General features: G+C 42.5%; 1 protein-coding gene across 2 annotated transcripts in view; it reads right to left on the bottom strand.

Moving 5' to 3' along the window:
* Positions 1–13,517, bottom strand: part of LOC106568853 (glypican-5) — a 203,903-nt gene extending 190,386 nt beyond the window's left edge. For both annotated transcript variants that reach the window (XM_082960825.1, XM_082960826.1), the window contains exon 1: positions 13,021–13,517. In XM_082960825.1, the coding sequence (XP_082816951.1) occupies positions 13,021–13,189 (169 nt within the window). In that variant the 5' untranslated portion in view covers positions 13,190–13,517. The remainder of the gene's footprint in view (positions 1–13,020) is intronic.
* Between the last annotated feature and the right edge of the window lie 742 nt (positions 13,518–14,259).

Raw genomic sequence — 14,259 nt, 5'->3', positions numbered from 1 at the left:
ACACTCCTAAGGTGCTTGATGAGAAATCAGTTCACCACACATGAATGAAACGCAGCACTGTAAACCTAAAGCAAACACAGAATTATTAAAAAAGCTAAGGTTTCGGCACTTCAAATATCAAGCGTTGCTATGCTTGGCATTTGATCTGAGAGTCTTAGTTGTACACACACACACACACACACCCTCGTATTCCCCCCCCCCCCCCATCCCCTGGTCAGCACTTTGAAGAGAGAACGGGCCTGACCCAAAGCAATCTCTTCTGGACCACTCTAAATAAAAAGAAACAAACAAGAGTTTAGAGCAAATATGGTTGTGTTGAATTAGCTGGGGGTAGTGGAGTTGAGGGAGAGATGGAGGAAGTGAGTGAGAGAGATAGAAAAATAGAGTGTGAGCAATTAGATGGAAAACTAAAGGAGAAAAATGTAGAGCACTCAATTTAAGGGAACAGTCAGACTTAGAGGCCTTGGTGGAAACCCAGACCAGTAGACTTTCCCTCTCTACAGTACAGTACAGTATGGATGGAAACACAGCAACACATGCCAGTCATTCCAACCTTAAGCCTCTTCTCTCACTTTGTCCCCAATCACAAACATACATATCAGTCCAAACCTCACTCTATCCTCTAGGCCTGTCAGCTGCTGTCTATACCCTGCCTGCTGCACTTTCACTGCAAGCTGTAAACGCTTGTCATGCAGCGGCTCAAATGCTTCCATTCAGACTGGTGACACCTTCACAAGGCCCAGTCCCCCTGCGTTGTCTCACAAGGGGCTTACAACCAGCTACCAGCTCTGCCTGGAAATTACATGCACCGTCCGTTGCCCGGGACGACGCCACCGCCACCAAAACAAACATAGTGAGTGGTTTGGATGCACCTCTAGGTATGTTCGACGGGAGGCTATCTGTTGCTCTTCTCCCTGTTACAGCAAACCGAGTCAGAAAACATTAAGTGGCAGTGGCCTCTACCCCTGGATGTGGTGCAGAGCGAGACACAGCCTGCCAGTGGCTGTGGTTTGTGTCCACATCGGTATTAGATGTCACATGGATCTGAGTCATCTCTGGAAGCAGCTAGTCATCTGCTCCTTTTCAAAGGGTTTCTAGGAGAGGGCAAGCCCGAGATTAAAACTCTTTTTTACATCCACGATGTTCTTATTAAATTTAAATAGTAATCAATCCGGGCGTAGAAACCCAGAACAGTCAGGGTTCCTCAAGACGGCAAACATTATTTCTGTTTCCCAAACCGCAGATATTTGAAAAATGGAATAGCTAAGAAGAGTAGGATAAAGAGAAGAGCGGCTCGGTTGGCCTTGGTGAGGATAACCACCTTGTCCTCTAAACATTCCTTTGTGTTATTTTCACATGTGAAGGCATGAGAAGGAAAGACAGACAAATGTTACCACACACATCACGAAGAGAAACAGAACCACAGGGAAGAGAAAAGAGACAGGAGTGTAGTTAGCCCTGGTGATGATACAGATGTATGATCTTAGTTCGACCAGTATTGTCGCAGCAGAATAATCCTGTAGCAACAGGATTTGAACGTCCATGAAGTTGCTTGATCTAAGGTTAGGCTATTAGCTGGCCAAAATTAGGCTACATGAAAAGTGCAATACTGTTAATATACTGAACAAAACTATAAATGCAACATGTAAAGTGTTGGTCCCATGTTTCATGAGTTGAAATAAAAGATCCCAGAAATGTTCCATACTTGCAAAAAGCTAATTTCACTCAAATTTTGTGCACAAATGTGTTTACATCCGTTAGTGAGCATTTCTCCTTTGCCAAGATAATCCATCCACCTGACAGGTGTAGCATATCAAGAAGCTGATTAAAAAGCATGATCATTACACAGGTGCACCTTGTGCTGGGGACAATAAAAGGCCACTATAAAATGTGCAGTTTTGTAACAAAACACAATGCCACAGATGTCTCAAGTTTTGAGGGAGTGTGCAATTTGCATGCTGACTGTAGGAATGTCCAACAGAGCTGTTGCCAGATAATTGAATGTTCATTTCTCTACCATAAGGCGCCTCCAACATCATTTTAGAGAATTTGCCAGTACGTCCAACCGGCCTCTCAACCGCAGACCACGTGTAACCACGCCAGCCCAGGACCACATCCGGCTTCTTCACCTGTGGGATCATCTGAGTGGGGATGGGGGTTCTGAGGAGTATTTCTGTCTGTAATAAAGCCCTTTTGTGGGGAAAAATGTATTCTGATTGGCTGGGCCTGACTCCCCAGTGGGTGGGCCTGGCACCCATGGCTGTGCCCCTGCCTAATGAGTTTATTTCAATTGACTGATTTCCTTCCATTTGTCTGTAACTCAGCACATTTTTTTTAATTGTTGCATGTTGCGTTTATATTTTTGTTCAGTATTTAACCAACCGTGTGTTAGTGCAGGCTTTCAGTTAAAGTATGTAAATCATGAAGCTCATCTGCATTTCCTTCACTGTCACGCCCTGACCATAGAGAGCCCTTGGTTCTCTATGGTGTAGTAGGACAGGGCGTGACTAGGGGGTGTTCTAGTTTATAATTTCTATGTTGGTGCTAATATGGTTCCCAATTAGAGGCAGCTGTTTATTGTTGCCTCTGATTGGGGATCATATTTAGGTAGCTATTTCCCCACCTGTGTTTTGTGGGATATTGTTTTTGAGTGAGTGCATGTAGCACCTCAGTACTGCATGGTCATTGGTTGTTTCTTGGTTTGTTTTAAGTTTCACTAAAATAAAGATGTGGAACTCCAATCACGCTGCGCCTTGGTCCGTCACTCCACACGATCGTGACATTCATCAAATGAAGATCCTATATCTGTAAGTGCCTTGTTTCTCTCCTAGGCATCACCAGGGCTAAATATGCTGACAACCTCCTTTTGTTTATCTCCAACCCTGATACCTCATTGCCACGTGCCTTATCTGTTCTTAAAAGGTTTGGATCAATCTCAGGGTACAAGCTGAATCTAGGCAAGAGTGAGCTTTTTCCTGTAAATAAGGCTGCTTTAAAGTGCTCTTTTACAAGCTTTCAGTTTAGGATTGTCCGGGATCAATTCGCCTACTTGGGAGTTAAAGTGACAAGGAAATATTCAAATTTGTTTCAGGAAAACATTGTTGCTCTAGCAGATTGTTTCAAACTATCTTACTTTTTGGAATTCGCTACCTCTTTCTCTTATTGGAAGGATTAATGTCATTAAAATGAATGTTTACCTATTTTTATTCAAATATTTTTTTAATTCACTGAATAAAACATTCATGTATTTTATTTGGGATGGCAAGGTACCACGGATTGGTCGAAAACAACATTTACAGAAGCCTAAGGCATTGGGTGTTTTAGCTCTACCAAATTTTCAGACATACTATTGGGCTGCAAATTTCAGAGCCCTTTTGTACTGGCTGCAGACTGATCCTACTGGACCTAGACCACTCTGGGTCCAGATGAAGTCTGAATCGTGTAAACCTGCTGCACTTTCTTCTTTGTTGTGATTGTCTCTCCCAGTGTCCCTAGGCAAAAGGTGTCAACCCAATTGTAAACCAGTCTCTTAAAATTTAGAATCAGTTCTGTTTAGCCTTTAGCCTCTGAGGCTTTTCTCTATCAGGCCCAATCAATCAGAACATTTTATTTCCTCCATCTTTAAATGATGGGGCTTTTGGCATCTCACTCACTAGGCCTCTCCTCACTAGCCCAATTATTCTTCGATGATACATTTGCCTCTTTTGCTCAGCTACAGGAAAAAGTTAAACCTCCCCCAATCCCACTTTTTCCGCTATCTCCAGACTAGGAACTTTGTAGGCCTGCGAACACAGCTACAGAGAGCATCTTTGAGCTGAACAAGCTTCCTAGGTGTGCAATTTCAGATGTATATGCAATCATTAATTACTTACAGAACCCTTTGGTGCCTTTAAAGACTCGATGGGAAAGGGATTTGGGGGAGGAACTTGGGGAAGACACCTGGGAATCTGTGCTGCACAGGGTGCATTCGTCCTCTTTTAGCACTAGACACAGCCTCATTACGTTCAAGGTGGTTCACCATATCCACTGGTCCGGGGCCAAACTAGGAAGATTATTCTCTGATTTTGACCTGTGTCCGATGTAAAACGGAACCAGCCACACTGTATCATATATTTTTTTGGCTGTCACAAACTGTCAGGTTTATGGAAATTCATATTTAAATGTTTCCCTGATATATATGACACTGTTATAGATCAGTCTCCCCTTACAGCCCTTTTTGGGGTACTGCCCATAGGTAACCCCCTGTCAAGAATCTAGTTGGACATTTGTTGCTTATACAACTCTTTTAGCTAGACGGCTAATACTACAGAACTGGAAGATGGCAGCTCCCCCATCTTATACATATTGGGTGAGAGATGTGTTGTGCTCTCTGAAACTAGAAAACATTCAATTCAATACACGTGGGAACCCCAACTGTTTTATGAGGCCTGGGCTCCATTCCGGTCTTACTTTAAACAGTCCATCCTCATACATTCATATTAAAACAAACACAAGTCTGTAATTGACTCCCCTGTGACTTAAGAGCTGGATGAGCATTTCTTTGTGGGTTTTTTTTGGGGGGGGGGGTGGGGGGGGCATTAAGGTTGAAGTGCTTATTGATTGTGACCTGCGGATGCCTTGTTCATCTTGCCTGGTCAGAGACTAAAATGTGAGCTTGTTTTGCCTTGTTTTTTAATGTTATTTTGTTCATGCTTACATACAATTATTATTATTTAAAGCATTGTAAACTTTATTTTTGGTCCATTGGATGGTCGGTCTGTGGCCATGACTGACTGTGAGTGGTTGCATTTCTCCACCCCTATCCCTTGACTGTTTACAGGAACAATGGTGAGGTGTCTGCTCTGTCACTGTACTACAGATTGCCCTTTAACCTTTGTAGCCTTCTGCCCGGTGTGTTTAACTTGTCTAAAGTACGGTATCTTTAAAGCTTTTTATTTTTTTTATTTTTTTTTCTAGTTGAGTATATTATTTATATTGTTCTTTTTATAGTGTCCTTCTCCCTGAGTGTGCTGCGCAATCCGAAGCGTCTCTCACTCACATGGCTCTTCGTCACGTGATCGGGTCTTTCTCACAGGCTACAAGTTAAGAAAGACACATCAGGGACTCAACTGTGCGCGTCCTTATCCAATTCCGAGGTGCATATAGAAGATATTGGAAGAACTGTCCACATTTACTTTTCGTCAGCCAACAAGATGAGTAGGCCTAACGAACAGAAAAAGCCCTGGCCTATGTCAATCTACTATCCCCCATAGTACAACGTTGACCTATTCTGTGCGAGAAATAAATATTCCAAATATAGTCTGGGACAGTTGTGGGATGAGAGATTCCAAATTAATACAACCACTAGCATCAAAACCCTGTTTTACGTAATGTGTCTGACGCAACAGATCAGAACGTTTAGCTTAAAATGTTGATCAACTATTAGACTATTTCTTCACGAAAGCACAGCAATGCGCACATGGCAGTAGGCTATAAGCGTGAATGTTCCATTAGCGGAAAACACCATTATCAAAAGTGACCACAAATGCAATTATGCATGTAATGCTGTTATTATAAAGGTGCATTTTTATGGTGAATATTATCTTCCCCAAACTTGAAACTCACGTGCTGCTTATGTATGCCAGTTAGGCTCTACACTCCTTGTAAAGCGGATTAATGTGCTTCATTTTAAGAAGTTATTTGGCCACTTCAGTTGTGATACAAACCTTATTAAAACATATAGGCCTATGGGATAGGCTACATGAGGTGTGTGACTATGATTCGAACAAGTCGTATAAAAAACATTGTTTCTTATGCTGGGCATCATTCACAAGTTATAATATATAATTCACATGTCATAGGCTAGTATTGTCACCCATCAGACTATTCTTGACTAATCTTGTCTTTACGTGAGTAAAACATTTAAACGTGTTAACCCTCGCAGGGCTGCAGGCCCAGACGGCATGCCCAGCCGCATCCTCAGAGCATGCGCAGACCAGCTGGCTGGTGTGTTTATGGACATATTCAATCTCTCCCTATCCCAGTCTGCTGTTCCCACATGCTTCAAGATGACCACCATTGTTCCTGTTCCCAAGAAAGCAAAGGTAACTGAACTAAATGACTACCGCCCCGTAGCACTCACTTCCATCATCATGAAGTGCTTTGAGAGACTAGTCAAGGACCATATTACCTCCACCTTACCTGACACCCTAGACCCACTCCAATTTGCTTACCGCCCCAATAGGTCCACAGACGACGCAATCACCATCACACTGCACACTGCCCTAACCCATCTGGACAAGAATGTAAGAATGCTGTTCATCGATTACAGCTCAGCATTTAACACCATAGTACCCTCCAAACTCGTCATTAAGCTCGAGACCCTGGGTCTCGACCCCCGCCCTGTGCAACTGGGTCCTGGACTTCCTGACGGGCCGCCCCCAGGTGGTGAGGGTAGGTAACAACATCTCCACCCCGCTGATCCTCAACACTGGGGCCCCACAAGGGTGTGTTCTCAGCCCTCTCCTGTACTCCCTGTCACCCATGCACGCCTCCAACTCAAACATCAAGTTTGCAGACGACACTACAGTGGTAGGCTTGATTACCAACAACGACGAGACGGCCTACAGGGAGGAGGTGAGGGCCCTCGGAGTGTGGTGTCAGGAAAGTAACCTCACACTCAATGTCAACAAAACAAAGATGATCGTGGACTTCAGGAAACAGCAGAGGGAGCAGCCCCCTATCCACATCGACGGGACAGTAGTGGAGAGGGTGGAAAGTTTTAAGTTCCTCGGTGTACACATCACAGACAAACTGAAATGGTCCACCCACACAGACAGCGTGGTGAAGAAGGCGCCGCAGCGCCTCTTCAACCTCAGGAGGCTGAAGAAATTCGGCTTGTCACCAAAAACACTCAAACTTTTACAGATGCACAATCGAGAGCATCCTGTCGGGCTGTATCACCACCTGGTACGGCAACTGCTCCACCCACAACCGTAAGGCTCTCCAGAGGGTAGTGAGGTCTGCACAACGCATCACTGGGGGCAAACTACCTGCCCTCGAGGACACCTAAACCACCCGATGTCACAGGAAGGCCAAAAAGGTCATCAAGGACAACAACCACCCGATCCACTGCCTGTTCACCCCGCTATCATCCAGAAGGCGAGGTCAGTACAGGTGCATCAAAGCGGGGACCGAGAGACTGAAAAACAGCTTCTATCTCAAGGCCATCAGACTGTTAAACAGCCATCACTAACATTGAGTGGCTGCTGCCAACATACTGACTCAGCTCTAGCCACTTTAATAATGGAAAAATTGATGTAATAAATGTATCATTAGCCACTTTAAACAATGCCACTATATAATGTTTACATACCCTACATTACTCATCTCATATGTATATACTGTACTCTATACCATCTACTACATCTTGCCTATGTCGTTCGGCTATCACTCATTCATATATTTTTGTACATATTCGTATTCATTCCTTTACACTTGTGTATAAGGTAGTTGTTGTGGAATTCTTAGGTTAGATTACTTGTTAGATATTACTGCATGGTCAGAACTAGAAGCACAAGCATTTCGCTACACTCCCATTAACATCTGCTAACCATGTGTATGTGACAAATAAAATTTGATTTGATTTTGATTTTATTTGACATATACTAAATAATATATGTGTGACATTTATTTTGCTTTAGAATGGACCATTATCATGCACCTGTAACAAAACAGGGGAAGCAGAAAAATGTCATCAATGCACTTAAATAGCGAATGGAGGACGCTTTTCCCTGTGGTTTATTTTCATCCCAGCCAGGTAGGCTATACTCCTGCTGTAAATATAAGCAATGTGCTTAATATTAGGAAAGTTGAGAAATAAATATATTCGGCCTAGCTAATAGAAAGCTGATGGGATCCTCCTATTTTTATTAGCGGCCATCACTCTGTTTTCTCCTGCAATTGCATAGCCTATAGAAATGTTGTGCAACATGAGCTCATGGGCTCTCATGAAGTGTTTGATTAGATTTTTGATTACGTTTGCACTGATGTAAGAGTGATTAAAAGGACAATAGAGCGCTGAGTACCAGGCAGTTAGCAAGTTTGGTAGACTAGTAATGACAGGCAGCATCAGAGCTTGGAGAAGACTAATTACCGTGACTAAACGGTCATGTGGAATTTGACTGCCTTCATAACTGGTGACCGCCGGTGTGACGTTAATCATACGGTCACCACAACAGCCCTAGGGCCAACCAAGGTCCACTGTCAACCAGGCGCCTGTGCCCAACACATCAACTCCCTCCTGCCCACAGTTATAGCCAACTACTCTAGTATTGGCACCATCATCACCCACATTGGCTTTAACTACATTCGCTTTAAGCAATCTGAGGAACTGAAGAAAGACTACAACACTCTCTTGAACACCCTTGTTGGCAGAAGGAAGAGAATAATCTTCTCTGGCCCCCTGCTGTGCTTTAGAATGGGTTCGGAACGTTACAGCCGCCTCGCTGCACTAAATGAGTTCCTGAAGAAACTTTGCAAAGACAGGAATGTCTCCTTTTGTGACAATTTTGACTTGCTGTGGGAGCAACCAACTCTCTTTAAGAGACGGGATTCACCCTAACCGCAGGGGTTCCAGGATTATCCACATCAACATAGCGGCCTGCGTAAGAGACTGACGGTCTGGGCTTGGTAGCGCACCAGTCCTCCCTGACATAATAAGAAACAGAGGACATGGATATCGTAATAGCACTAATAACATATAAGCAACCCAGAAAAGGATTAAAAATAGCCCATATTAACACATGTAGCCTGAGAAACAAGGTTCATGAAATTTACAACGTACTAATAACATCAGAAAACATTCATATTCTGGCCATATCTGAAACACTTAGATAATTCCTTTGATGATGCAGTAGTAGCTATACATGATCATAGAATATATAGGAAAGATAGAAATGCAAATGGAGGTGTTGCCATGTATGTCCAGAGTCATATTCCTATTAGGCTGAGTAAGGATCTCATGTCAGATGATGTGGAAGTAATACGGCTACAGGTTCACCTGCCTCACCTAAAGCTTATTCTCATAGGAAGTTGCTATAGACCACTGAGTGCTAAAAGTCAGTATTTGGACTATATGTGTGAAATGCTCGATAATGTATGTGATATCAACAGACAGGTATATTTTTTTGGGTGACCTAAATATTGACTGGTTGTCATCAAGCTGTCCACTCAAAAAGAAGCTTCACGCTGTAACTGATGCCTGCAATCTGGTTCAGGTTATCAGTCAACCTACCAGGGTGTTTACAAACAGGACAGGAACTAAATCATCCGTGTATTGTACACATCACATCTAATGCTGCAGAAATCTTCTCTAAAACTGTATCCACACCCAGCAGATGTAGTGATCATAATATAATAGCCATGTCTAGAAAAACCAAAGTTCCAAAGAGTGGACCTAAAACTGTGTATGAGCGATCATACAAGAGGTGTGTAATGACGCCACACTTGAAGAATTTATGAAACTGCTTCTTCCGGTTACTGATAGGCATGTGCCCATTAAGAAACTGACTGTTAGAACTGCCAATTCCTCTTGGATAGATGATGAATTTAAAAACTGTATGGCTGAGAAGATGAGGCAATGAGAATAGCAAATAAATCTGACAACACAGCAGACTGGAAACCCTACTGTCACGTCCTGACCAGTATAGAGGATTATTTGTATTATTTGGTCAGGGCGTGGCAGAGGTATGTTTGTTTTGTATGGTGTTTTTTTTTGTGTATAGCTTAGAGGGGTGTGTTATTTATGTGTTCCGGGGTTTTGTGGTGTATGTTTTAGTATGAATAGGTTCTAGATTAAGTTTTCTATGTGCAGGTTTGGTTGCTGGACTCTCAATTGGAGGCAGGTGTTTCTAGTTGCCTCTGATTGGGAGTCCTATAAGTAGGTGTGTGTTTTGTTTGTCACTTGTGGGTAGTTGTATGTTAGCACTGCTTTTGTTTAGCCTGCTACACTGGTCCTGTCGTGAGTTTTGTTTATTGTTTTTTTTCCCCTTGTGTTCTCATTTAAAATAAAAGATGATGAGCACGCAATCCGCTGCATATTGGTCCACTTTGTCCAACAGCGATTTCAACATATCTTCTGACGAAGAGGAATGTGACACATACAGTAAATTAAGTAATCACTGAACAAAAAGAAGACGAAAAGGTACTACGGAACAACTATAAAGAATGATCGTAAAAAGCTCTGGAGTACTTTAAATGAAATTCTAGGCAAAAAAGCAAACAGCTCCATTTTTTTATTGAGGCAGACGGCTTGTTCATAACAAAACCCGATGATATTGCCAAACACTAATGCATTTTTTGTTGACAAGATTAACGTGTTACCAGTGTTTAGAAAACTTTTGGGAAAAAATGTGTTTGAGCAGATCCAAAGTTATTTTCCAGAAAACAAATGAACAACAGACTATCAGCATGCTTATAGGAAAGGGCACTCAACATCCTCAGCACTGACACAAATGACTGAGGATTGGCTGAAAGAAATTGATAGTGAGAAGATTGTGGGAGCTGTTTTGTTAAGAGTTCAATTCAGCTTTTGAATATCATTGATCACAACCTATTGCTGAAGAAAAACGTAGACGTTATGGATTTGCATCCTCTGCCTATTCATGGGTTGAGAGTTACCTATCGAATAGAACACAGAGGATTTCATTTAATGAAACGCTCTTATTCAGATCCGTTTGAGTGTCGGTTACCGCAGGGCAGCCGGCTTGGACAATTGTTTTGTTTTTACTAATGACCTTCCACTGACCTTGAATTAAGCCTGTGTGTCTATGTACTCTGATGATTCAACAGTATACACGTCAGCTACGACAGTAAAATAAATAACTGACACCCTTAACATTATGCTCCAGTCAGTTTCAGAATGAGTAACTAGCAATAGGCTGGTGCTAAATATCTCAAAAACGAAAAGCATCGTTTATGGGACAAATCACTCGCTCAACGCTAAACCTCATTTAGATCTTTTATTGAATAATGTGGCGATTGAGCAAGTTGAGGAGACTAAATTGCTGGGCGTAGCCCTAGATGGCAAGCTGTCATGGTCAAAACATATAGACTCAATGGTTGCTAAAATGGGAAGAGATTTGTCCATGATAAAACGTTGCTCTGCTTTCTTGACATCTCAATCGACCAGCCAGGTCCTACAGGCCCTAGTTTTGTCACACCTGGACTACTGCCCAGTTGTGTGGTCATGTGCAGCAAAGAGGGACATGGGTAAATTGCAGTTGGTCCAGAACAGAAAAGCACGTATTGCACTTAAATTGTACATGGAGGGCGATGTCAACAACATGCACGTTAATCTCCCATGGCTCAAAGTTGAGGAGAGATTGACTGCATCACTACTGGTCTTTGTACGAGCTGTTGATGTGTTGAAGGCACCGACCTGTCTGTTCAAGCAGTTGGCACACATTTCAGACACTCATCAGTACATCACAAAACACGCAATCAGAGGTCTCTTCACAGTCCCCAGTCCAGAACCGAAGCTGGGAAACGCACAGTATTAAATAGAGCCATGACTACATGGAACTCTCTGCCACCCCAGCTAACTCAAGCTAGCAATAAAACCAGATTAAAAAAACAGATAAAGGAACACCTTATGGAACAACAGGGACTGTGAAGAGACATCTGCTATTTCTGAAGTGTGAAACAGAGATGATGTAATGTTATGTATATTATATTGTTTCGTATTTGTTCTGAATAGGTCCAAAAGTATCCGATCTCAGCATCAGGCAGGCATGAAATTATTGAGAAATCTGACTTCTGAGGAAAACATCAGTAACCTTGTTTCTTGAGAGGTTCTAGTCCAGCGTTTCCCAAACTCGGTCCCGGGGACCCCAAGGGGTGCATGTTTAGATTTTTTACCCTAGCACTACACAGCTGATTCAAATAATCAAAGTTTGATGATGAGTTGGTTATTTGAATCAGCTGTGTAGTGATAGGGCAAAAACCAAAACATGCACCCCTTGGGGTCCTCAGGACCGAGTTTGGGAAAAGCTGTCTGATCTATGAGAAACTCTCTCCTCCCTCTGGTTTTCTCCAGCTCAAAGCTTGGGCTTCAGAAGTCACATGTGTCTCACTGCTGAGTGCTCTGACAACGAAATTAGCAAAATGATTAATTCATTTCTCAAGGCAGAATGTTTGCTTGGTAAGCAGCTGGTTGGGCCTGTGAAATATTTTAAGATTTTAAGATTCTAGTTATTTATTCAATATTATTGCCAAGTTGATACAGGGATGCTTGACTGTGATATCAAAACATTCTAATTAAAACAATTCTCAGTAGGCTATATAATAACTCTGTAGCAGTTAGTTGCATTGCATGCTCTTCCAATAAGAAATCCAAATGTTTGTGCTTTATACAGCATGGCAATTCTTGACAAAGTGACAAAATGCCTATAGCAAAACACCTGTTTAAAGGCCCTAGAGGAAGCTTCTCCTCTAGCGCAACATGTATGAGTAGATTATACTTTTGTAGGCCCGTCTAATCGGCGAGATCCCTGTATGTTGTTATAACACCATCCTGTAGCTGTTCGCCTGTCAGGGCTGAGTCAAAACCTTGGTGTCTGTCAATTACTATTCCTTTACACCGACTCTCAGCATATGACTCCTCTCTCAACCATGTGCGCTCTTGACATGAGCATGATGAACGACAATACCGACTGTGAATCTAAATTTCACGAACTCCTTTTCCATACCTGTGCATTTTCTTGATCGAAAGTGTTGACAAATGAGCTGTGTTAGCCTTCTAACATGCGTGACACTTCTCATGTACCTACAGAATTGACATTTCAATAGGCTAAACGTACAAGAGCAACAGCGTTTAGATGTGAATAGGTTACATTGAACTAACTACTGGAAAGCAATGCAATAGAAATGCTTTTCTATTTGAGTGCAAAACTATCAGTCGGCATGATCTCGCTGCAATGTGCCGAACTAAATGTAAACGTAACCCGTCACTGTTGACCCGCGGGAAATGCAGACGGTTACCTGTTCCAGGTGTCTCCGGTACCCACTTCAGCGGACCAATCTGTCGCACCTGGAAAGCGGTCTTCACCTCATGACAGCTGTACGCGCCAACATCCTCTACTTTCAGCAGAAACAGAACAGCCAGCCAAATCCAGCAGAAGTTTACACGTGTGCATATTGCTCGGAACATTGCCGCATCTCAATCCAGGTATCAATAGGTTAGTGTAAATCGATGATTTCACCGCCGGTTAAGAAAATGTACGACACAAATAAAATGGAGCGGTTGTTACAATTAAACGTCCATGACACGAGGTCTGCATCGGGTTCTCACATTATTGGTTTTGATGCATAAAGGCCCTTCCACACTGAGCCTATAGGATCTTGTCTTGAGGAGGGGAGAGACGGTATTGTAGTAGACGAAGATTTGTAGACGTCCCACACTCAACAGGCGCTGTTCGACTGCGTGCATGCTTCTCTCCCCCAAGCCATGCGCTTCTCTCTCCAAAGCTATACACACGCGTTCACTCTCCCCCCCACCCTCTATGATCAGTTAACTGGTGTCAGATATGAATAAATAATACCTCATTTTCAGGTTGGGCTATTTCATTTAATCAAAGATTTTATGTAGGCTATATTTCAAGTGTCACGTTTTTAATGTCACATGCACACAGTGAAATGGCTATCTTGCAAGCTCTAACTGCAACAATGCAGTAATCAATAACAATGTAATACTAAACGTAACATATGGCTTCATGATAGATTGTGCATTAACATAGAACTATATCGTGTTCCCATATGGTCTAGACTAGATTCTCGAGAGTCTAGACTCATTGGTGGGTCACTGGTGATTCCTTTTAGGTCAGGCTGACATTTTATTCATGTATTAGACCTCTGGGAAATCCATAGCCTACACTTTACATCTGTCACACCCACAACACAACAACTAAGGAGACCAAAATCAAATCAAATGTTATTCGTCACGTACACCGTTTACGGCCGGTATAAAAGGTTCATCGAAATGCTTGTGCACTAGCTCCCTCAACATTGCAGTACAATAATCAATAATCAGAGTCAAATAAAAAATAAATATATTACAAGTAGAAGAGGTAGGTAGCCCTAGTATGCTCAATAGCCTGTGTACATAATACCGAATGGGCACACACCAGTTGAATCAACATTGTTTCCACATCATTTCAATAAAATTAGGTTAAACCAACGTGGAATAAACGTTCATTTGACGTCTATGCCCAGTGGGTAGGA

Source organism: Salmo salar, chromosome 14 (assembly GCF_965601325.2).
Source record: "Salmo salar chromosome 14, fSalSal1, whole genome shotgun sequence".
Taxonomy (NCBI): domain Eukaryota; kingdom Metazoa; phylum Chordata; class Actinopteri; order Salmoniformes; family Salmonidae; genus Salmo; species Salmo salar.
Note: the sequence above shows the minus strand (reverse complement) of the source record. Positions and strands in the feature narration are given on the sequence as shown.